A 26417-nucleotide genomic window follows, 5' to 3' on the forward strand; every position below is an offset into this window, starting at 1 on the left:
CCCTAACATGCAACCCTTAACTCTGGATGTCTTCTTCAGCTGGTAGAAGGCTGTTTTAGTGATTGATTTGCTATAACTTCTGAAAGTCTGATTGGAATCTATACCAAGGTTTTGGACTTGGTCTTTGTTTTTTAAAGAGAGTGAGAGATCTTAGATGGTCTGTCACTTGTAGTTATCGACTGTATGCCCTCATCAATTGAATGTGTAATCGGGAACATCACTCAGATGTTCGACGACCATCACTCAGTTATTTCCTGCTGCTTCATGCTTAGGTCATTGAATCGATCGGAACTGGACAAGACAACCAGAACAGAGAATGAAATGACTTGAATGATGAATGAAAATAGTCACAGGCCTGCTGCTTCATGATAATCACAACACTTTAGTAAAGCACAGTGGATTTTGTATTAATTTCCTACATGTTTAATGTTATAATTAATGTGTAATTTGTTTTATTGTGACTTTGATAGTAATTTAAATGCATGTAGTATTTCTCACCTTTAATTAATGAATTATTCGTATGTTAAAATAATACATAATAAATATTTCATATTAAAATTTGACATGACTTAGACACGACTGGCAATTATTTTGTATACAGTTTAATTAAATATATACTTTTTGTGTTGATATTTGTATTTTTAAAAAGAGCGTTTTGTATTCCAAATATTTGCAAGTCAAACAAACAAAAAATGTGACTTTGCAGTGCAGCCCAGCGTCCTCTAGATGCCAGTAGTGTCACACGAACAAAGGTGCCACGGTAGGGGCAGGGAAATGTGTGTTTTCTTTGTTTTTATTATTATTATTTTTTTTTTAAAGAGCTTGCTTATCTAGCAGCCAGACTCGGCATGTAGTCCCAACAAATGTGATTAGTCAGCACCTCAAATAAAATACATAAGAGGCATGAGAATTGTGTCGTAAATGTTACGGTAATTGTGTGTTTTGTCCTTAAATTTATGAATTGATGCTATTTTTTTAATTTTAAGTTTTTATTTTAAGTTTTTCTCATTAAAAAATAAATATATACAAAAGTCAAAATTCTTCCAGTAAAACTATGAATTTATTTTCATAAAATCACAACCCTGTTCTCATAAAATTACAATCCTTGTTGTATGAATACTATATACTATAACAATTCTTTTCTCTTAAAATGTCACCTTTTTTTTCTTGTACTATTATGAGCTTATTTTGCTAAAAAAAAAATCCACTTCAATCTTGTATCCTTACACATTTTTTTCTCACATAGTCACAGCATTTCCCATGCAAATCTATGGATTTATAATCATCATTTTTTAGCAAAATTACAAATGTATTCTAAAATTCAAAAGGCTTTGCCAATGCATGTGGTTACTTAACATGTAACTCAATAAGAATCCCTAAGTCATTATACTGTAATTGTGCTGTTAATGTTAAGGTAATTTGCAACGTTTTATTCTGAATGGCAGAATTTAGAGTCAAATGATGAACTGTTAAGACCTGCCACCATTATGTGGTCTTCCTCACCCACACCCCTCCATAATGTCACCTTTTTGACTACACTTCTTTAACCCCCACCAGTATCACCAACGAGGCCGGAGCATCTATCTACAGCGTGAGCCCTGAGGCGGTTAAAGAGATGCCCGATTTGGACCCTAACCTCAGAAGTGCAGGTAATCCTGACCCCCTAGCTGCCATGTTGGATGATGAGTGGTCATGGTATTTTGATGATATTTCCACTCTAGCAGAACTATTGCCACTTTACGGGTGAATATCTGGCTTTGCCATTAGATCCCCTTATGTCTCTGCGGCGTTCCTTCACATATTCCATCACTGAACACACAGCGGCAACACTGAAACACTATTGCTGAGAACAAATGTTTTCCGCAGACTTCCTCTATAAAAACCTTAAATCAAGCGAGACTGAATTATTCCTCGCCCGTTTCCTGTGATCAGCAGTGCTTTTTTTATTTTTTGTAGCAATTCCCAGCATTTTGGACGGCTTGGCGGGGTCACTCTGCTATTCTTTGAAGTGGCCACAAAGGGGTGATGTGCATGGAGCTTCCATCACTCCCACCCGTCGTTGTGCGATAAAGGACACCTATGGCGGTATAAGACGATATTTTAACTAGTCAGCAGGACCACTGTTTTTGTGTTCAGTCTCTCCTCCCCAAAGGGGTAGACACACACACTGATCTTTAATATCTTAACCATTTTTTTTTTTACTGTGAGAGACTCCACACATGACGAGAAAAAATCGGCAAGTGTATGCTTGATGCTTTTATAGTGTGGTGTACTTGTGTGATGACGAGAAGTCTGGCACAGTACTGACCTATGAGAGGCAGCATGGTAACGCAGGGCATCCAGATTGCTGGAAAATAAAAAGGAGTAGTAGTAGTAGTGGAAGACAGAAGAATATGTCTTAGATTTTGTGGTAACTTCATTGTGGTTGCCAACTCTTCCTTTTATCATTTTTGTTGTCGCAAATGACTTATGAGTCATGTTATACAAGCACTCAACACAACCAGTTGCTCCTCTATAACAGCGCCAGCTTCAGCGAACGTCATGATTTGCTCGTCAAAATCACAGAGTAGCTCGGCCCAAGTCAGTGTTGACATACGGATTTGCCAATCATAAATACTGAACAGTTTTAACATTTGCCAAGGCATAATCTTTAGCTTTGCTTACTTAATTGTAAGGAGAGAAAAATGCTCAAATTTGGCCTGAATATCTATCTATCTATATGTTTGTATTGGAACACGTTTAACATTTACATTTGTCAACTCAGACTATTTTCTGAGCAGATCAGGCAGAAATAAATCACTCGTAACACACTCCACACCACAGAATAATTGCTCAGGATAATCTTTTTGAGACATCCAACAATTCGGCCTTTGCTGACTGATCAGAAGGGAGGGAAAATGCCCAATATTTGGCCTGATTGTCTGCATGGTTGCACCCCGCTTTATATATTCAACAGGTTTAACATTTACGATTAAGGAGGAAAATTCACTTCCCACACCACAGGATAAAGGCCTTTTCACGCTGCACTTAGCAACGCGCAATGCGTATTTGACGAACCTATTCATTGTCAATGTGCTGAGATTGTGCGAGGACGGAATGCTGTGTCGCGCCAAATGCCCACCTTACACATCATGCGGCGACGCGCCCTCAAATTTAATCATGTTCAATTTGAGAGTGGCACCGTCGTGATGTCAGAAGAGCACATCCAATAGGAGAGGGGCTCGCAGAGCAGATTTCAGAGCGCTAACAGCAATAGACCAACCAGCGGGAAAAGCCTCCCTGTTAATTCACTACAAAAGTACCGTACTTCCAAATATGGGATAGCTTGGGGTTTTGTCGTCCTTGCGCGCTGCACCGCAGCAAAAACCATGTGCAGTGTGAAAAGGCCTTAATCGCTTAGGATAATCTTTTAGAGACATCCGATAATAAGACCTTGCTTTATCGAAAGGGGAGCAAAATGAATTTGACCCAAGTGTCAGTATTTTTGTACCCCGCTTTAAATATTGGAACAGTTTTAACATTTACAATTGTCAGCCCTGGCAATTTTCCAAGTGGACCGAGAAGGGAAACTCACTCCTGACAAACCCCATACCACAGAATAATCGTTAAGAATAATCTTTTATAGACATCTGTTAATCAGGCCTTTGCTGACTTATCCATAAAGGGGAAACATTCTCAAATTACAAAAGGAAATACACGGTCTCCCTAGTGTTACACCTGGTTACCTAGGTGACAGATGAAGCTAATCCACCCTACGTTACCAATGTATTAGCTGATCAATCACAACTACCCAGCAAAACAATCTCACTTTTCTTCTAGGACCTCGACACACGTGGCCTTCTCTTATTTCTCTTTTTTTTTTCCTTAGTGCTTTAAGTAACACTAAACTGTAGTGCTCATAAACTTTTAATAAGTGGTGGGGAGTTAAGATGGACGGCGGAGCAAAGAGTACAGGAGGGTTTGGTGGGTGCACCAAGCAAGGGCAGGTTTGAAACTCCATCCCTGTCTAAATATTTTCTCAGGCTGCAACCTCCCACCGCAGCAACAGAGGAGAGAGAGAGAGAGAGAGGGGAACTATTGATTCCAGACATACTCCCTCTACTCTATAGCCACCCCCCCTTGTCTTCTTCCAGGGACATCCGAGTCAGATGTCCCATACTCGACACTCATCAATGGCAGCTAAACTCTAAAACAGTGGTCCCCAACCACCGGTCCACGGACCGCTCCCGGGCCGCCGTGAAAGAATGACCAATTTATATAATTTCTTTTGTATTGCAATTTGGGGGTCAATGTGTTTTATTTTGGAAATTGACCAGATCTTCTCCGCCGCAACAGCTGCACGTCTCAATTGACACATCGAGACTGCACAGAAGGCTTCCGTTTCCGGTCCCATCCGGCTCGAACGCTTCTGTTTCCGGGTCCGAGCGGGCTGGCTAGCGGCGGCAGAGCTCAAAGAACGAAATCATTTCATGAACTAATTCAGCTCATTACGTTTACTAAAAACATTTGTTCTTTTGAACGAAACAACTCTATATTGAGAGTCCTACTTAAAATACGGGTTTATCGCAACAGTTAACTCTCACGCACCAAGTTCGCTCTGATACAGATACAGTCGTAGGTTGCTGCTTGACACTGTCAGAACTACTTTTACAGAGTTAAATGTCTACTCTCATTGAGGAGCTACGGAACTGCAGTCTAGACTGGCTGCCTAGAATAACTCTGAGCCCCACTCCTGCATCGGGCCCACAGTGGATACACCATGAATGGCGAAGGAGGAAGCAGAAGCGATGCAAGTGTGTGTATATACATACATATACATATTTTTATATATATATATACACATACATACATATATATATACACATACATACATACATATATACACATATATATATATATATATATATACACATACATACATACACATGTATATATATATATATATACACACACACACACACATATATATATATATATATATATATATATATATATATATATATACATACACATATACATATATATACACATATATATATATATATATACATACACATATACACATATATATATATATATATATATATATATATATATATATACATACACATATACATATATATATATATATATATATATATATATATATATACACACACACATTTACATATACACGCACGAGCCACGACAGCCGGTCCGCGAGAAAATTGCCGACTCCTAACCGGTCAGCGGTGCAATGAAGGTTGGGGAACGCGTCTCGAACAGGAATCTTGTTCATCATGTGTCATCACAATGTGCTATGTATTTATCGAGTGCTATAGTTAGATATTAGATCAGGGGTGTCAAACTCCAATTCACGGTGGGCCAAAATTTGAAATTGGGACAACGTCGCGGGCCAAACTCAATATTTAATGAAAAATCACTGCGATGTGCATGTTTTCCTTCTCTGCAGAAATGTAGCGTTAAGGTTTATCATATGACAACGAACTTAAATTTTGCTTGAACACTGAATCTGGAATAAACAAACTTTAATATTATAAACACGAGAAATCAAATTTGCGATAAAAGACATCAGTGGTATTTGTTTGTTGTTTTGTATTTAAATAGATTATTCTGTCTCTCTATCTTGCATTCATCTATCTCCAACTACCTTTCTTTTTTATGTAAATCTTTTTTCAAAGGCGAACAACAAAACAACACCAAAAAATAAGAATGTCCATCAATAAAAAGCCAAACTTCAAACTATTAACAGTCCCTGCCTAGGAGTTGATAAAGGGCATTAAAAAAAATCAATTATTTATTAATTCAATTATGTTATATTCTTTGTTACAGCCACGTTGCTCCGCACACGACAAACAGGTCTGTCTTTTACTTTAGTGAACAGTTAAACTGCCTCCCACCTGTTTTGCAAGTTAACTGTTGTCCGTCTTTCGTTTGGCCATTTTTGGGAAGGGGAAGTGTAAATTTGCCCAAGTAGACTGGTAGCGTAGTTGCTAACAACAAGTTGCTCTTGTGAAACTATAGAAAAACATTTCACCTAAAATGACCAATTTCATCCAATTACAACTTTTTTTATTGCCATATTATGAATGTATTAACTTAAAATTACAAATAGTTTCTTCATAAAATTACAAAATTTTGAGACAAAACCTCTTGAATTTTTATTCTCTGAAACTGTATTCTCATAAAATCACATCTGATTCCTCTTACTATTCCAAATTTATTCTCATAATTGTTTTTTTGTATTTTCATTAAAATAACTTTTAGTAGTCGTCATAAAATTACAAATGTGTTCTCATAAAATCAGAACCTTTTCTGGTAAAATTACAAATTTATTCTCAGTTACAACCTTTAGTCTCGTAAAATTAAGTTTATTCTCATAAAACAATTTAAATTGAAAATTTATTCTCATTGTATTCTTGTAATTCTATGACTTTTCAGTGTGAAGTTAATACTCCTTCATAACACAGACATGGACAACCAAAAATTGTAATGACATAAGCATTTACATAATATGAGTGATATAGCCACAATAGTATATTGATTATACCCAAAGGTGCCAAATATCTCATTAGTTTGGCTCTACTGTATATGCATAGTAGTTGGCCAATTTTAACTGTGTGCCTATTGGAACAGCACATAACAACTCCTGACAGGTTCGGCCACGGTTGTCCAGTGCTTGTGTGTTCAAATACACCACAAAATTAAATGGCCATTTTTCTTAAACTAATAAATGAATGGTTGGTTGTGTGAGGTTGTGTTTTTAGCATTCCATTCATGTACTGGTACTTGTGTCCAGGGTTATGATGTCATATATTGCAGTGCGTGTGTGTGCATTAGTCAATAAGTAAGGTTGTTTGTGATTGTTTTCATTTGTATCCCTGTCACATGGCCTTTGCCAGCAAAGTCACGGAAAAATATATTTTCTCGGTTAACTAATGCCTTAAGGCACACAATACTACTAATTGTGTGCACGTGCCTAGCTAAATTAGTGACTAAAGGTGTGTGTCTCAACATCTACCAAGAGTCTAAATGACAGATGCAAGGGCTCTAATTTAAAGCCAGCTTTAATTATTATTGGGTTGCCGGAATGACAATTGGATTTGGCCTCCCCCTCAGGCTTGTCCCGTAATAAGAACATTTGCATTTTCAGTAATTATATATAATGCAGCTGTGAATATTCAATAACCTGGTTCAGATAGTTCACGGCCTTCTATTGAGTCTCCAGTAACTCCCTCCTGACTTCTTGTCTGTGTTTGTGAACAGTGTCCATTGGAAGACGGGTCCAAGATCCATTGGCCGAGCTTGTGAAGATCGATCCAAAACACATAGGCATTGGAACATACCAGGTAAGAGGCTTCATAGGTACTCCTAGTATTTCAGGGAAAACACAAATAGTAATAATGGGTTTTGGACACGAGGGAAGAGATAGAAGAAGAGGCACCCGGGGTTGTAATCAAGTCAGTGGAGGCCTGTGTAAACAGATGACGGTAACGGTGACCGGTAACTCAATTAATGACCCAGAGTGACGTGTGTTTTTGCTTGTGTGATTGCTACGTGTCGTCCATATGTGCCAGTGTGTGTGTGTGTGCATAACTCTACACTGTAATGTACATCTCTGTGTGACAGCATGAGAACCTTGTCGCTATTTGTACATAAAGGTTGGATGGATTATCCAGTTTTGAGAGAGGCATTTTAATTTTATAATCACAAATATTAGAGAAATGTTCCCTGGATTCAGGTATGACCGATAGACCGTGATAACATTCCAGACAATTAGTATTGCCATGTCATATTTTAATTATCATTAATGCAGTATTTAGTATGTAGAAAAACCATGGAAGACAAAGATGAAAACGTGACAATTTGACAGAGAAAAAAGTTATATAATCAATTATTTTACTACAGTATATGTGTCGATATTGCAATATTTTTCTCACTGTGTTTCATTCAATATTTTTCTTTTTGAAGTAATACATTTGTTTTTATGAATATTTGTGTTCTAATATTGTATTTCTTGTGTAATATAACTACTGTGTTTAGGAGCTCGTTTACATGAGTTTTAAACTAAAAACGGAGATGAACAGAGGGCTGCTGTTGCATGTGGGACACTCAAGAAAACGAGATGGCTCACACAACTCCAAATCTCTACCAAAATACACAGAAAGTCCGAAATATACACTTTTGGATAAGACCAGGAGGTCAAGTAGTCAGTAAACGTGCGTACTGTACTTTCAGTCATTTCTACAGCTCTTGTTTGAGCAGGGATCGTATTGACAACATTGCCATCTCTACTTGAAATAAAACGTGCCTGTTTGTTCTCATTTAATAACATAGTTACAAATGTATTCTCATAAAATTACAACTTTTCTCCTAAAATAAATAAAAGAAAATTTCTCTGGGTTTAATCAGTGTTAGCAAAAAATATGATTTGGTACCTTGGTTTTAAGATCACTGTTCACTTTTGATAGAGTAATGGAAGACGGCGTAAAACTGCTTATATTTCATGTAAACATGAGCAGATTGACATGCTGCTTAATGCATATCGCTAGCAATGGCGTCCACGAGAGAGAAATAGAGCTGCGCTGTATTTGTTTATAATCTGTCCCTTACCTAATATATTGGCATGTGGAAACTGTGTATGTACCATAAGATCAGAACATGAATGCATGTACCGTTACATCCCTAATTAGTAGTACAAATACAGTAGTAGTTACACCAAAACAAGATATTCTGGTTGACAAATGAGTGAACCACTTGTCATTTCCCTTGGTGATCAAAGAGAAGGGGCCCATATTGAAACGGGGGCCTTAAGAAAGGACAGCAGATTGTGAAAGAAGAATCGCAGGAACACTGAAGGGTTAGTGCAGAATGAAATTTGAAAGAAGGGTGTAGGCCATATTGTGTAAGTGCCTGTGTGTGTTGAGTTTGTCAGGTCACAGGCCCTGCGTCTCTCATCACATGACTCTCCAGGGGTGCCGTGGGGGGGATCAGATCATGTGACTAGGTCAACAAATGATAATATAACCGGGTAAATAAACCCCGGGTGCTGACAGATACGAGACGGGACATCCCTCCGACCTGCGAGCTCTCCAGAATTTTTCTTTTTTTGTGTGTATGTGAAAGCGCCATATACTGTAGGTTTGTATACGTTATATTTGTTAATCCTCCTGCATTTGTGATTCATGACATTGTGAGATTTTTGAAAGATTATTGCCTGTGAAGCCATAAAAGCACTTGGGCACATGTAACTCTAGCCAGCTGGCACAGCGGGGTCGCTCTTTCGCTCTCCCGTCACTCGGACCAGTGAGTGACAGCTCTGAGAGAATGGAGGAAATGAGCTGAGGGCTAAAAAAGTGGAGGATCATGAAAATCAGTTTGGACTTAACCATTGCGGTGGGAACACCGATTTTAATGCAGCACAGGCTAAATACCTTTTAAAACATGGTCAGAGATAGCGGAATAGACTTTTAAAAAAAGTACAGTATTATGATTTTATACTTTAATTGGTCAGAACCTTGGTTTTAAGTTAGACACGTATTGGGTGCAGTCTTTGGATCACTTCTTCATCTCTCAATCACCTGTAGTTAACACACACACACTGCTGAGTAAGAAAACATTGCCTACTTGCCGGATATTAAGCCAACTCTCTCACTCTTGCCCTCATTTATTGTTACCGGCCTGAGTCTATGCAATGTGGGATCCCCCCAATGTGGTGTAGATACTGTGGAATCACAGTAGATCAGGTACTCAGCCACCTGTGCCTTTTATACACAACCCAGAGAAATGAGATGGATGGATGGGTGAATTGATAGAGGGACAGATATGATGGATAGATAGCTAGGTAGATAGATACCTTACACACAGGACTGCGAGTCGTTAAAAACAGCTTAAAATGCGCAGTGTGTAAGGCGCTAGTGCTGTCTTTCCAGAACAGCACTGTGGGGAAAAAATGTTTTACAGGCAGTTTAAAAAAAGGGCTTGTAAGTCCTCATGCTCGTTCTGATTTATAAAAAAAAAAAAAAAAAAAAAATGTTACATAGTGGGTGGGGATCTTGGATTTGCACTGTGAGGTTAATCGAATAACTACTTCTTCAGGCAGTGTATTGGCGCTGTTGCAGTTGGTCTTCATCTAGCTCAAGTAAAGTCATGTTACATATGAAGGTTCCCGGTGCAAAGGGCAGGTGTTTGTGTGTGCATGTGCGTACCTGAGCATGCCATCACTCACTCTTGAATGATTTTGCCCACGGGGCAAGACGAGAGAACACTTTAACGAGTAAGAAGGGTAAAGAATTGACAACAGATAGATGGTTCTGAGGCGTGGGAAAAAAAATTACTTTTATCAATGATAGAAACTTGCTGTTTACATGATTTCTTACTGTCATGTGAACGATTGCATGTCAAGAAGTGGAGAGATTAGTCAAGCTTGTTATTTTAACTGGTAAATAGTTACACTTAATTCCTTACTCATTTCAAGGCGCAGATTGCTGACTGTTACTTAAGCGAGTCAACACTCATGGGTGAGCTTACAGATGTAAAATAGAAGAAAGAAGCCAAAAAAAGGCAACAGCTACTAATTGTTGATCAAATGGCCACCACCTTTTTCTCCCACCAGTTATAGAAGCACATTTTTGCCAACAAGATTACCATGGTTTGCAGTGTTTAGCTCACAGGGGTACCAAAAGCAGCCTCAAGCAACAAAAACTTTCATTAAAAAAAAAAAAAATAGTAGAATGGCTTCAGCAGTTGTTGTCGTACGCTACATTTAAACAAAGAGCCCAGAGGTGACAGAATATGCTCGCGTTTAGCCTCCTTCACCTGGCCTAATTCTGCAAAGTATTTTAAATGTACTCTCAGACGTTTATAATAATACAAATGCAGCTACATGAGTATATAAACTACAATGCTTACCATTTGGCCTCTACAACATTGATTGTTGTCAGGGCTTTTAGAGTTTGTGGCCAGTCAGGCTCCAGCCATATTCCAGTGGCCAAATTCATCCTTCATGAATGGTGTTTTGGTCTCCTGTCATCATTTTCCGTCATCACCTCAAATCTCAGCGTTTACTTTCTATGCTTTTTGCGTTGTCTTTCTCCCCTCATACATTTCTAATTTGCGGCTATAGATTATGTATTTATCTCGTCTTTCACTGGAAAAGCTTGATTTGGTGTGCGATACTGTGCTTACTCACCCCTCGCCATCTGATGTGGTAACTCTGTGGCATTTATTCATTCAAGGTGCAGACAGGAGGTCTGCCCTATCGTTTTTGGTATTGGTTGGCTGGCTTCAGCTGGTTTCTAGCCAATTTAAACAAGGTTTAGGATCCAGCCCAAAGGCCTCTGGATGGTTTTGAGGTTTAATACCACAGAATGGGGCATTTATCTGTTGAATTGATGGCATTTGTGGCATTTATTATCCATCCATTTTTCTGTGCCACTTAATCTGTTCGTGGTCATTGATTGGCGCTTTGGTATTGAGTGGGAATTGTTCCCGCGCCATGTGCACCATGACACTACCGATGGCCTGGCATATTAGTAGTCGTTCTGTTTATTTATTATTATTATGTTCCATTATATACCAAGGTTATTTTAAGTCTGACCCAATTTGGACATTTTGCCCCTCATTGGGACCCAAACATATTATACCGTGTGGTGCCTTGAGAAACAAGTCACCCGACTTTAGTTTTGAGATACAAGCCCTCTTTCGCATGATTTCTTTGCTTTGACTTGCAAGCAAAAACTTGCTCACTTCACAACAAGCAGCAGTTTGTAAGATACTAAACAATTCTTCCAAAAAGTGGCTTCAAGTGTGTATTGCCACACTGTTAGTTTACTGTCAAACTAAACATCAAAGATAATTACTCGTTATGCATTTAAAACAACCACATACGCTATTGCCAAAAGTATTTGCTCACCTGCCTTGACTCTCATATGATCTAAAGTGACGTCCCCTTCTTAATCAATAGGGTTTAATATGACATCGTTCCACCTTTTACAGCTATAACGGCTTTAACTGTTCTGAAAAGGCTTTCCATAAGGTTCAGGAGTGTATGTTGGGAATTTTTGACCAGTCTCACAGAAGCGCATTTGTAAGGTCACTCAATGATGTTGGACGTGAAGGCCTGGCTAATTCATCCCAAAGGTGTTCTATTAGGTAGGTGTCAGGACTCCGTACAGGCCAGTCATGTTCATCCACACCAAACTCTCCATGTCTGTATGGACCTTGCTTTGTGCATTGGTGCAGAGCCATGTTGGAACAGGAAGAGGCCAGCTCCAAACTGATCCCACAAAGTTGGGAGCGTGGAATTATCCAATAGCTAATGGGATGCTAAAGCAGCGTTCCTTTCACTGCAACTAAGGAGCCGATATTTTGGATAATTTCATGCTCCCAACTTTGTGGGAGCAGTTCTTCCATTTCATTTCCATAAAGACATGGATGAGAGAGTTTGGTGTAGATGAACTTGACTGGTCTGCATAGAGTCCTGACCTCACCCCGACAGAACACCTTTGGGATAAATTAGAACGGAGACTGAGAGCCGGCCTTCTCGTCCAACATGGAAGAATGGTCAAAAATTCCCATCAACGCACTCCTAAACATTGTGGACAGCCTTCCCAGATGAGTTGAAGCTGTTGTAGCTGCAAAGGGTGGACCGATGTCATATTGAACCCTATGGATTGGAAATGGGATGTGACTTAAGTTCATATGTGACTCAAGGCAGGTGAGCGAATACTTTTGGCAATATAGTGTAACTTTGCTTTGAAGTCCACCAGTATAATGCTAACACATAGTATGAAATGCCAGAGACGGGCTAACAAATAGCAGATGTGTTGCAGTGTTATATACTCTATAAGCAACTGATATTTCAATATAAAGGGTGGAGCAATACTTGTAGACAGATAATATAACCATACTCAAAGGAATATATTCTTCATCCTCTGAGAAGTACAACTAACTACTGCCTTACTGAGCAGCTGAGACCGTCTCCGTGTACAGTACTGTATTAACGTTTATATTATACACTACTGCCTTCAGGTGGCCAAGGCACGCACACCAGAAGGAGCAGCACAATGTCCATTGAGTTGAAGCAAAAAATGTGGCAAAAACTGTTTCATTTTCTTTGCATTCTATTCAATTATGTCATTACTGCATGTTTTTTTAAATAATATACAATAGTATAGAGTGTTATTTCCTTATTAAAACAAATTATAAACATTTTTGTTGGATTTTTTTGGGGGAGGAGTCTGGAATGGATTAATGGAATTTGCATTTCGCTAGGGAACAACGATTTCAGATACTAGTGTTTTGAGTTATAGGCCTGGTCACAGAAGGGCTTAAACAAGTTTCTCAAGGCACTGCTGTCTAAGCTATCACTAGATCAAATATAAAAATATGCTGTAAAAACTTGTGTACTATTTTTACTAATATTTACAGTAGGTATGATTCTTGATGAACCATACCAAGACTCACAAATACAGTCAATCTAGATTTTTTTTCTACCCATTATCTGATGTTATCTACTACACTATGTACAAGTTAAGATGTAAGAACGGAAGTACAACTTCCAAGACAATGAGAGAAAAGTGTAAATTATTTGTAGTGAAGAAAGAAAGGAGGAGATGAGTAGGAAACTGCTTCAATAGATTTAGTGATGCAGTGATCCGTGGGTGCGTTTATAGTCTACTGTAAATTGTAGAGAGCCATGAGGGCTTCCACTGTCTTGGATGTCATGACATAGACACTGAATGGGTTTAATAGGGCAGAACTTTCCTGTTTTCTTCACTTTTAGTTTTAATTCTCCTCCACTCCAACTTTGGCATATTTCACCTTGCTGCCAGAGATGCACTCAACTGTAAAGTCTTGGATTGAAGTTTCTTTTCAGCGTTCTGGCAGCAATTTCCAACCACTGCCAAATGCAGGCTGAGGTGCTTGAGGTAGCTGTGGAACAAAGGTCATATTGTTACGGATTTCAAAAAAAATTATTTTACTTCTTGTCAGTCGATGATGGCCTCTGGTGGTGAAGTTATGTGACTGGTTTTGCCTACAAGTGTTTGCCTATGCTTCCGCCCCTCAAGGGTCCAAAAAGGAATCACATGCTGCAGGTTTAAGTTGAGTCTCAGTCAAGTCGGAAATTGAAATAATTTCTTTCAAGGTGTCATGGGAAGTGTGCTATTCTCACCTACTCAAAGGTTCCATTAAGAATGTGAGCCCAATTTGGCCTTGACTGCAGGTGGAGCCCCATGCCGACTCAATAACCTTCACCTTTTCTCGTGTGAAAACCTTCTTCCCTGGTGTAATATTACAGGTGATTTCCTCATCAACACTCCTAACTCACTCGTCTCCAACCTCATTGTGTATCCACCCTGAGTCATAAATCATTCATTTTCTCATTCATGGGAATGTCATGTCATTTCAAGGTTGAATTTTTGTTTTTGTCTTTTTGTTGTTGTCTTCAAAATGCCTCTGGCTTTGGGGTCTCATGATTCTTCTTAAAGACCCTGTTAAGTCATTTTGCACGTTTTCAGCACTTATCTTCAAACATATGGTATTTGAAAACAAATCACTGAAGACTCTGAACACGTTTGTATTAAATTGTTGAGATATAGCTTATATTTCAGTTGTCTGGATTTTTTTGGGCATGGCTAAAACCAAGCCCAGTACACATTTGGCCCTCCCCTACTATATACTGTAACTACTGTGCGCCTTCATTCCATCAGTGGCTATCCAGCGCAATTGCCAGTTATTTAATATTAATAACTTGGCCCATTTCTACCACTACAGCATGTAGTTATGGGCCCATGTCACTGGCGAAGACCAACATTGAATGCCCGTCACCTTCCATCCCTCAGGTAGCAGGTCATTTAAATAGAGACATTGCTCCATCTTGTGATCGGATCGGTGATCGGTTATCGTTTTTTTAAACTCTGTGATCGGCCCCGAAAATCCTGATCGTGTAAAGACTAGTTTTTATGTTTTCCATTACGTCCCAACTTCATTGGAATTGGGGTTTGTAAATGATATGAGTGGAAAAGCAGCCTTCCAAGTATTCATGTATTTGATATCACCCCAACATCTTGTACCTGTCAACGGTCTCGTTCTCTGTCCTGATTACTTGTTGGCTTGTTGTTATTTGTTTACATGAAAGTGTTTATTGTAAGCTTGATCGAGTTACGGGTCAACTAGGCTCAGTCACGTTCACCGTCGGTAACAGTAGTTCAGTTGTCAGCTACTCGTCCAGCAGTTGCCTCGGTATCAGTGTCCACCTCCTTGAATTTTGGCGTTGGTGCTTGGCGGTCGTCAAACTTGATACAATCTCTCCTATCTTTCTTCCCCTCTCTTGCCTCGGTATCTGCCTTAATAGGGAAAACATTCCAAGCCTTTTTGGAAGATATTCCCCAGTTGTTGTTGGGCTTGTGGCTGATACGTGTGCTGAGATGAGGAGTTCATTGAGAGGATCTTTATCTGTCGCCAAGCTAAACATCGACTGTCTTTGCACCCTCTGTGGGTTCTTTCCATCTGTCAATCAGCTCTCTTTTTACTGTAGTTGTCAGTCAAATGTCACTCGGTGTGTCTCAGAATTTGTTTTGGCTCGGCTGCCGTTAATCTCTTTTTCAGGATGAAATTTAATAATCCTCCCAGGGGATGTCTTGCCAACAAAGTTTCAGATGCGCATCAAAAATGCTTTACGAAAAAGTGTTTTGGATTACTGTAATTTTACTTATTACATTCTTTTTGTATCACTTCACCTGATAACATTTCATCGTTTTCGTGTGTGTTTTCAGCATGACGTTTCATCCGGAGCTCTGAAGGCAGCCCTTGATGGCGTGGTTCAGGAGTGCGTGAGCTTTGTCGGGGTCGACATCAACATCTGCTCAGAGACTCTGATGAGGTAGCTGGACACACTAAAACTAAAGTCATACAAATCCGCATAGAAAGGCTACAGTCCTGCACATTGGGACGTGCGGTTCAATATAGAAACAAACAGCACAAAATGAGCTGGCAGGCATCAGGTCATCTGTTTACCCGCCTGCGCAGCCAGAAGTCGCTCTATGCATGCATATAAACTATCGCAGACGTGTTGATGACTGAGGTATTATGTGGAGTGTTGACACAGTGGTGTGTGTCACGGCGCTCCAAATCACCTCTCTTTATTGCTTGGACAATTCCCTTCCAAGTTGGCCTATGTGCATATTTTGTGTTACCTCAGTCAAATCAGAATTCTACGAATTCAAGTATCTTTTTGTTGTTGTCTCGTAGGCACATTGCAGGCTTAAATACTGGCAGGGCACGCAGTATTGCCGAGTGGAGAGAGCAGAACGGTCCCTTCTTCAACAGGGAGCAGCTCAAGCTGGTCAAAGGCATGGGACCTAAGAGCTACCAGCAGTGCGCCGGCTTCATCAGAATCAACCAAACTATCCAACGGTACAGTTTTTTTTGTTTCTTTTTTTCCCCCCAGAGCTCTCAGTGCCATGAGGCACATTAGGCCGCAATTGCGATTTCTGTAATCCATAGTTTTTACGGGAGCAGGTGAGCAGGGAGCCCAACCCCAGCACCTGGTATTCCTAGGTGGTCTCCCATCCAAGTACTAGCCAGAACAACCCTGCTTAACTTCCAAGATCGGGCATCCTCAGGGCAGTTCCCGGGGTTAAAGGTACAGGTTACTCGAGATAAAGTACTAATGCCACATTGTAGTGATACACCTTGATAACTGTTTTGTTCTGTGTACAGTCGACAACCCTATCAAAAGTTAACATAACTGTTCACCTATTGCATATTATAACCTAGTTATCATAAAAATGGGCATCAAGGTGGACAAGTGGTTAGCATGTCTGCCTCAGTGCTGAGGTTCTGCCTTCGAATCTCGACTTTCCTGTGTAGGGTTTGCATGTTCTTCCTGCACTTGTGTTGGTTTTGTCTGGGTTCTCTGGCTACCGCTCACATTTTAAAAGCATGCATGTTCGGTTCATTGAAGACGAAATTGCCGATTTGTGTGAGTGTGACTGCTTGTTTGTCTGTAGTGCCGTGATTGGCTGGCGACTAGTCCAGGGTTTACCCCGCCTCTCCCCCAAAGTCAGCAGGGATCGGCTCCAGCTCACCTGCGACCCTTATGAGGACAAACGCAATTGAGGATGGATGGATGGCTATACTAAATTAAAACAGATTCAAAGGTTCAGTTGAATCTAATGGTCAACCATAATCCGATTCAGGACGCTAAGCAACTTTAGATTTGTTCATATTTCAAATCTATTATTTCAAAGGAATACTGTAGAAATAATCCTGAGTCAAAATTTTGTGATCCTAAAAGTCGAGAGGCATTTTGAAGATGTTATTTCTTTTAACAGCTTAAAACAGTTCCCAGGTGTCTTAATATCATCAAAATACCCCAAGGTTTAAGAATTAGTACATTTTACGCACCGTTTTTCTTGTTGAGATTTGCCGTTTTTTCCCTCTTATGCAAACGAGGGACTGGACACCCCACTCTATATACTGCTGGGTCAAAGGCATTTATGGATTTTGTTCCCATGACGACCAGGGATGGAGCTAGTGGATAAAACATGGTCAGAGTGTGGGGGGGAAGGGCATGCCCAAAAATCAACAATAAAAGCAACATTTTCACTTATGGAGGTAGCACTTCATGTACATGTCTACAGTATGTGGCACATGGACACATCACCAACTGCAAGTTAAAACAATATTAATAATATATAAAAACATGTGTACTCGACCAGATGTGCAACAGACCTTAATGAAGGTGCGCATATCATTGTTGACCAGTTTTTGACTTGGTCATATTGTACTGAGCAGCTTGGACAAGAAAGTCATATGTTGAACGATGAAGAGACCAACCTCACTAGGCTAAAATCTTTTAGAGGTGTATTTTTCCTGACAACTTTGGCTGAATTCTGACTTGTACGACCCTCAGGGGCATTCCTATTCGGAGGTTCCATTGCACAGTAGTGGTATACAGTATGTGTGCGTTCTAATTAAATTTCATGCATTTTTCATGTCACAACAGTGCCAAGTGTCCACCTCCTCCAGCAATGCCACCTAAACCAGCTGCCAAGAAAGTCAAAGGAAAGGCCAATGCTGCTGTACCAACACATTTCAACCCTCTGGACCAGACCTGCATCCACCCAGAGTCCTATGATGTGGCACAGAGGTAAATCATGCACACACAATGACACACCCATACATTTGGGCACCAGTCTTCCCTCCAGCTGAAGCATGTTTGGGCTAAGATGGAGTCGATTTGGATGTCTTCTCATATGGTGCTGCTTATTCTAGTGCGGGAATTCTTGATTAGATTTTCGCAGAGGTTCTCCGCTGTGTGTCTTTGTCAGCGTCTGTCCTTGTGCAAGAAATGATTGTTAGCAGGGCTGATACCCATATCCAAAGCACAATGAACAACACGTTTCGTGTGTGTGTTTGTGCGTGAGTGTGTGTGTGTGTGCGTGTGTCTGTGCATGTGTGTGTATGTGCGTATGCGTGTATGTGTGGGAGCCCTCTGCTACAGCTGTAATCACTCAACTGTGTTTAGTCTACATGCGTTCTGACACTAGAGGCTCCGATGTGCCTTTTTAATGGTCTGAGTTCTAGGTGGTAGCTAAGGGTCTATCTGCGTTTTTGTGAACATTCGCTCATATTGCAACTTTAGTTAGGCTGGTTGTAGGATTAATTCAAGTCCCTCACCACGTCTTCTTTCTTACTATTGGGGGAATCCGTTTTAGATACCTAAACACATTTTTGCAATATTATTAAACAAGATTGTGTATTTATCATTTTATCACCAATAAACAATCAAGTTTGATTAAAATACGAGTGATTTCTTGTGTATACTACGCTCTCAAGTATAATGCGCAACCCCAAAATCAACTCAAAAAATCAGGAAAACCCTTCTTCCAATGTATAATGCGCACCGATGAGTTTGTCTCCATTGATATATTAATCTGCAATAAATGTTAAAGATAATGCCCTCCTATTTTGTTTTCTAATTAAGTCTGATCAGTATTATTATTAATACTAAGGTTTGCTTGTTCTCTAGTAATGTGTTACGATGGCGCAACCTAGTGTGTAGTGTAAGGGTATCTTTTTCACCTCGCACGTGACCATTGACACATCAGCCAGCTTTAACATCATACTGAAAGCTAGAGAGGTCATGTGCACAGATAACACATTCACTCCTGGTGCAAGATAATAACAAAAATAGTTAAGACACAACAAAAGCTGCAGAGGGGGAATAAACACACATAAGCTTGATTAACATTCACATTATTACAACTATTTATGGGATTAGGGGACAAACTGATTTAAAACAGCGTTTGAATAACTATACTACGGTGCTAGGCACGCTGGGAAATCCTCTGACAGCAAACTGACATGATGACGTCAACAATGACGTCGGGCCGGCTAATCACGTGCGAGATGGAAAATACCTCCGTAAAGCCGCAGTGTTAAAACTAAACAGTACGGTGCGCCACAGTAATACATACATTACTAAAGAAATAGTAAACCTTTTGTATTAAAAATAATACTGCTGCGTCAAAACTATACACTAAGGTGCATCATGGCCTCAATACTCACACGCAATAAAGGAATAGATGCATGAAAACACTTAAACGTAACCTTAAATATTATGTACTTATAAACTTAATAACTATAACTACATAACAAAAAACTTATAAATAAGATTCAAAACTAATTGATGGCTTTTCTAAAACACTTATCTAATCATATTCTTCATTTCACTGTGAAGGAATTTTTTTTACTATATTTATGTAAAAGGCGCACTGTTGACTTTTGAAGGTTTTTTTTTGGGGGGGTGCGCAATATACACGAGAAATTACGGTACATATTATGATCTCATGTTAGACAAAAAATTAAAGCACTGTTAAGAAGGAATGAGGTGAAAAGGCAAGATCGAAGACAATTTTTGTGGATGTATTAAGGCGAGTAGCTCCCTGGTATGTAAAGATGGACGCCAGCAACATTGTGGAGTGTCCACAGAGGCGGTTGCTCTGTAGGTGCGGATGTTTTGGTGAGCAACAGAGTTCAATGGGGCTCAGCTGTGCGTGTGAACATGATATAGTTATAATACAGTGGTACCTCAGCTCTTTTCGAGATATAAGCCGTCACTATGGTAATTTTGTTGTTGTTGTTTTTATTTTTGTTGTTTTTTTTAAAGAGCAAAAATAGAGTTTGAGCTGGGTATGGTGGTAGTGAACATCACAACAAGCAGCAGTTTGGCAGATAGTGAACAGTGCTTCAAAAAAGACCAATTGCTTACTTTAAGCTGTTTATTTCCACTCCATGTTGAAGTGTGCTGTAAAACAACATAAAACAAAGAGAATTACATGTTCTGTATTTAAGCAAAACAGATTACTGTAATTTTGTTTTATGAAAGTCTGCTAGCTTACTGATAACACACAATGCAAATCTAGGTCAAATAAGATCATTTTGAGATACTTTGTGTGTTCAATTTCGAGCGTGGTCACAGAACAAAATAAACTCGTAAGTTAAGGCACCACTGTACATGTTTTTTTTCTTTTTTTCTGAGAGGATATAGGAGGCATTTACAGTATTTGAGGCAGGTCTTTATTTGTGCTAAGGGCTTAGTCAAGGTTACCAACGGCCCGCAATAAATTAGTTTGCACAGTGGCTCAAGAATTCCCAAATACAATACATTATATAAAACTGACAGGGAGGGAGGATAGCAGAGAATTGTAATGTGTGTGTGTCTGTGTGAGGGGTGTAAGGAATATCACGTTTATCACATTAGAGAAACTGGATCCCCCATTACTGCTCACGGCCCACGCATTGCCCCCCTCCTGGTAACTGTATACAACACATGCACAGGCATGAACGCGGAGGGGCGTACATAATTTTGTCTAGCCTCCTGTAACTTGCATTTTCTCACAAAATGTACAATTATTTTAGCTGTGATCATTGATTTGGACCACCAAGCTGCTACCCCTAAAATGCCAGTATGCAATGGAATGAAGATTTCTAAAAAAAAAAAAATAGGAAGTCTTTATTCCTTTGCCTCCTGACTGTGGGCCTCACAGCTGTCTTGCACATATTTGTACACAAGCCGTGTCCCCTTACATCCGCAATGTCCCGCCACTGCCAAATAAGCATTTCCGAACAGCATTTTCTATGAATCTGTGTGTGTGTGTGTGTCTGTGTGTGTGTGTGTGCGTGCGTGTGCGCGTGCGTCTGCGTGCGCGTACGTGCGCCCACCTGTTCAGTCCCATCACTGTGGCGAGTGGGTGGGACAGCTGGGGAGTCTGCTTGGCGTCAGGCTACCAGCGAGCGACATCCATCACAGACACCACCCAGCTGGTCCATGCACACAGGCTAATGCAGTCACATCTATCACCATCTGTGGAAAGGTTCTACTGTAAATAACATATTCACTACACGCACACACACACACACACACGAACACACACACACACACACACACACACACACACACATTTTTCCATAATCTTTATTTGCCACTCTGGTTCTCATGCCAGTTTGAGTTGGTGCAGAATATAGTAATGTTAATAGGTTTGGGTCAGGTTTTGATGCGTGTCAACAGCTCAAAAAAAGGACCTTTTTCCTGGCATCCTACAAACACACAAGTGGAGACAAGGTGTCACAGCGATTATAGCCCACTGGGAAAGATTTACCAGATTTTTTTAATTTTTATTTTTTATAAGGCAACACAATAGAAGTTTTATTTAGCATAGGTACATTTTTGCAACATAGGCAGTGCTCAGCTTTTGTGTAATTACTTAAACGCCCCTGTAATTTTTTTCTTTCTCCTTTTTACTCCTTACTGAGGCTAACAATAGCTTTCACAGTCTTCTTCTGCTTTGCCCCACTTTTGTGCTTTGCTTGCTTTTCACCTTACATCTGACCATGCCATTACAAAAATGACGATATTACAGTGAAGTATTAGTTTTTTCATTAATGTAAAGCATTACTGGGAGTCCTTGGTTTGCTATGGTCCCAACATAGGGAATTTTTGTTTTATATTTTTGGCCTATAAATGTTTGTCATACAAATCCATCCATCCATTTTCAACACTGGAGCATATCGCAGCTGACTTCAGGCGAAAGGCGGACGACACCCTGAACTGGTCGCCAGTCAGTCGCAGGGCACATATAGACTCGGACAACCATTCGCACTCACATTTACACCGTCACTGAGTGGGAACTGAACCCACGGTGCCTGCACCAAAGTCAGGCGAGTGTACCACTACACCATCAGTGACTGACATACAAATATTTTATGTAATTATGACTTTAAGACTGCATGAGTGTAGGTTAGTGATTGACTACCATCATAGGAACAGAACTCCGTCGTAAACCGAGAACCTCCTGTATTAATAAAATGTCAGTTGACACCTATTAAGTGTTTGACCAGGATTTAAAAAAATTGGCCGTCTGCATGTCCCCCTTTGCTGTGGGTTGTATTTTTACTTATGTCTGGCTTATACAACAGTAGTGCCATTACAGTTAATTATTAGTTTTTACACAAATGTCAATGTCGGTTGGAAACAATATAAGTGTTTGGACAGGATTAAAAATAAATAAATAAATCTGGGCGGCACAGTGATGACTGGTTAGCACATCTGCCTCACAGTTCTGAGGACCCGGGTTCAAGTCCGGCCTCGCCTGTGTGGAGTTTGCATGTTCTCCCTGTTTTCTCCGGTTACTCCGGTTTCCTTCCTCATCCCAAAAACATGCATGGTAGGTTAATTGAAAACTCTGAATTCCCCGAAGGTGTGAATGTGAGTGTGAAATCTGCAGTCTGCATGTATTTTCCACTTTTCCGGGCCTTGCGTTTCTCCTCAAGTCTCATAATACAATATGACAGTGTCAGTGGCTGAATTTTCGGTCACTGTTCCTGCAAACATTGGGCTGTCCACATATCAATCATTACAGCAGCATTACTGACTGGTTATGATGTAACTCATAAAAGTAGCTTGCCCAACACAACTCATTAATTGTATGTATAATCCTCATCTCCAGGTTTCTTTTCCTCATTGGTGGGAGTGCCAGCCAGATCGGGAGTGAGCATCTCAAACAGAGTGTGGACCGGAAAGTTGGCAGCAGCAGTATCGACGAGCTGTCCACAACAGTGGGCACCACACCGGAGACCCTCAAGCTCATCATCGATGGCCTCACCCAGCCCCCTGGCTTTGACATACGGCAAGGTAAGTCCATCCCAGTCACACACAGAGAACCTAAGATGTTCTTAAAATTTTAACATCATGTTAAAAATAAGTCATGTGTTTAAATTACACATTTATGAGTAGTATGTGATTAGAAATGTGCCCTAAAAAAAAAAAATTCATAAAACACACCGGTCCTTCGTCCCCTTTAAACTTAAGTTAAAGTGTACTCATTGTGGTTGCAGTTGGCCTAGCCTATAATACTTCCCATAAACTTCGTAAAGGTATATTCTTAATATATTATGTTATGAATGCAATGTACATTCCTTTTGAGACATAATGCTTTACCGACATAGAGCTCATTCAAAAGAAAACCTATGATAGAAACTGCTACAACATCAAAAAAATATTGGATGCACTTAATTTACAATTATGTAATTAATGTTCAACTATCTTCCAATATTTCTTGTCCATCTATTAGTATTAGTAGTCAAATTCTAATATCTTGCAATTATCTGTAATGGAATGAAAAAGTGTCACATTTGTGTGATACTTTATGGGTTTATCCAAATATAGTTTTCAAACTAAATGAATAGATGTGGCTTAAAAAAACTTAGAACAGTGGAGGTCTGATTTCCAGGTCACTTTAAAGTAAAAACCCTTTCCAAACCTTCATTGCCAGAATCTGAAAATTGAAGGTTCTTTGTTATATCAAGTATCTTGGGTTGCAGAGCAGTACCACATCATGCTCAGCTGAGTAAACAGATGGACGGAGGCTACCAATGTTGTTAGGGATAATTGGCTCTGACTATTTCCTTGCATTCATTGTTTGTTTTAAAAACGACAGAAAGGAAGAAAGATATCTCATGGAAAGGCTTGGCAAAAATGTGGAAGTATGCAAAGACGAGTATTTGGTTACTTCCCGAAATTTTATCCCTCAGTCATTTCAGGTCCTGCCCCTTATTTCTCCCTGCATCCCTTTCCCTTGCCCCTGACCCCCCCCCCCCCCCCCCAAAACAATTGATTTTATATGATCTTCTCTCTTTGCCATCCCCAGATTTTGGGCAGGAGGACTTTAAGCGGGGCATTGTATCCATTCAGGACCTACAGGTGGGCACAGTCCTGACGGGCCGGGTGGAAAACACATGTCTATTTGGGGCTTTCGTTGACATCGGCGTGGGCCGCTCAGGGCTCATCCATAAGAGCAAAATTACATTGGACAAATTGCCCATTAGCCAGCGCCGCCGCAGCCTGGCGTTAGGACCCGGGGAGAGGGTGGAGGTGCGGGTGTTAAACGTGGACGCTCAGAGGGGACGCATTAGCCTGGACCTGATTAGGGTGCTGCACTGACTTTATGTACCTTTTTTTAAATCAGGTTTCCTGAAAGAGTTTGTTCCGCTAATAAATAAAAGAGACTCTTGTTTGAATGCTCATTGCGCTCTTCCACTTTTTCCTCTCAATTTGTGTAAAGCCAAATCTCCAAACTGGCATGGGTTACAAACAGGCAATGTGGATTGATAGAAATCATTACAAGATGTCCTCAGGAGAAGAAGAAAAACAAAAACAAGATGTCCACAGATCCTTAAAATGTCTTCAATTTTATTTTATATAATTATCCTTATAAAAAGATTAAGCATTCCACAGAAATAGTAAACATTGCTATTTTGTGTTTGTAAGGAAAAAATAGTAATAATAGTAGTGTGCAAAATATTATTGCAAAATCAAAGGAGGCCACCACCATCACTAACGGGCAATAAGGAAATGAACGGATGGATGAAGATTTGTTTTTTGTATAAATGCCCCAATACTGTAATTTTGTTGTTATTGAAAGAAAAAAAACAACCACAACCAAAAAAAAAAAAAACACCTTTTAAAAGTCTTAAGAAATGCTGCAGGAAGAACATTGTATTTTATATGGACAACTTTGCAAAAGAAAAATGAGATTATTTGGAACTTGTCAGCGAAGTATTATAGCAAAAACCTCTTGAAATATTAATTCTAAAAATAAAATGAAAAAAAGAAAGACAAATGTGTAATTATTCCTCCATCCATCCATCCATTTTCTGAGCCGCTTCTCCTCACTAGGGTCGCGGGCGTGCTGGAGCCTATCCCAGCTGTCATCGGGCAGGAGGCGGGGTACACCCTGAACTGGTTGCCAGCCAATCGCAGGGCACATAGAAACAAACAACCATTCGCACTCACAGTCATGCCTACGGGCAATTTAGAGTCTCCAATGAATGCATGTTTTTGGGATGTGGGAGAAAACCCACGCAGGCACGGGGAGAACATGCAAACTCCACACAGGCGGGGCCGGGGATTGAACCCGGGTCCTCACAACTGTGAGGCTGACGCTCTAACCAGTCGACCACTGTGCCGCCTGTAATTATTCAGCAAAATATTATTACATAATTTCTTAAAATACTCTATAATAATAATAGATTACGACCATATTGCTCACTGCTCGTAGTTGTATTTAATGAATGTGAGGTCTTCTACTTTGTTCCTACAGGCCATAACAAGTATTACATTTGGCTTTTTTAAATCACCAGACACCCTGCATTAAAGAACATACTGGAATTTTCTAAAGGCTTTATATATATAAAATTCAGATTTCACAGGATTTTTCTAAAGACTTTATATATCTATAATATACTTCAGATTTCACACTATATTTATGAAAAATTAGGACCATTTTTGAAAAATCTACTGGTTCTTATTATTATACCGGTATTTGTGTGTTAATTGTTTTGAGGCTATTTATAACAGTTGCTCAGGTTTTACCCACTCTGGGCCGCATCTAATGCTCTCACAGGGCCATATATGGCCCACGGGCCGTAAGATGACCTCCCCTGCTTTGAAACAACACGAAGAAGAGACAGAGCGTGTGCCGGAGGGGTGGAGGGGTGTTGGGTAGAATCTGTGAGTGTGTCTGTTTTGTAGCCTGAAGGCTTTTTCAGCTTGGTCCCAGACATCATTATCCCAGGACACACATACACACACACGCACTCTAATCAGCTGCTTTAAAATTAATCCCAGACTCCCAGTTCACATTATCTAATTTGTTTGTTTTTATAAAACCCACAGTAAATAGCAGATAGCAAAATATAATACAGGTTCTGAGAAAGCCTAGGATCCCCCGTGCTAAACTTGAGACCGAATGTGGAATACCTAATCATCGTAAAGGGCTGGCTGCCGCCTCCCCTTGGGCCACCAATAGAATACATTTTCCGCACACAAACACAAAGAAATATTTGAT

General features: G+C 39.9%; 1 protein-coding gene across 1 annotated transcript in view; it reads left to right on the forward strand.

Annotated features, from left to right (window-relative positions):
- Window positions 1-24594, forward strand: part of srbd1 (S1 RNA binding domain 1) — a 57194-nt gene extending 32600 nt beyond the window's left edge. The window contains exons 15-21 of the mRNA XM_061790418.1: window positions 1558-1649; window positions 7267-7349; window positions 15780-15886; window positions 16255-16419; window positions 18014-18157; window positions 23019-23203; window positions 24219-24594. Coding sequence (XP_061646402.1) covers window positions 1558-1649; window positions 7267-7349; window positions 15780-15886; window positions 16255-16419; window positions 18014-18157; window positions 23019-23203; window positions 24219-24511 — 1069 coding nt within the window. The 3' untranslated portion in view covers window positions 24512-24594. The remainder of the gene's footprint in view (window positions 1-1557; window positions 1650-7266; window positions 7350-15779; window positions 15887-16254; window positions 16420-18013; window positions 18158-23018; window positions 23204-24218) is intronic.
- Window positions 24595-26417: the final 1823 nt, after the last annotated feature.

Source organism: Phyllopteryx taeniolatus, chromosome 11 (genome assembly GCF_024500385.1).
Source record: "Phyllopteryx taeniolatus isolate TA_2022b chromosome 11, UOR_Ptae_1.2, whole genome shotgun sequence".
NCBI classification, from domain to species: Eukaryota; Metazoa; Chordata; class Actinopteri; order Syngnathiformes; family Syngnathidae; genus Phyllopteryx; species Phyllopteryx taeniolatus.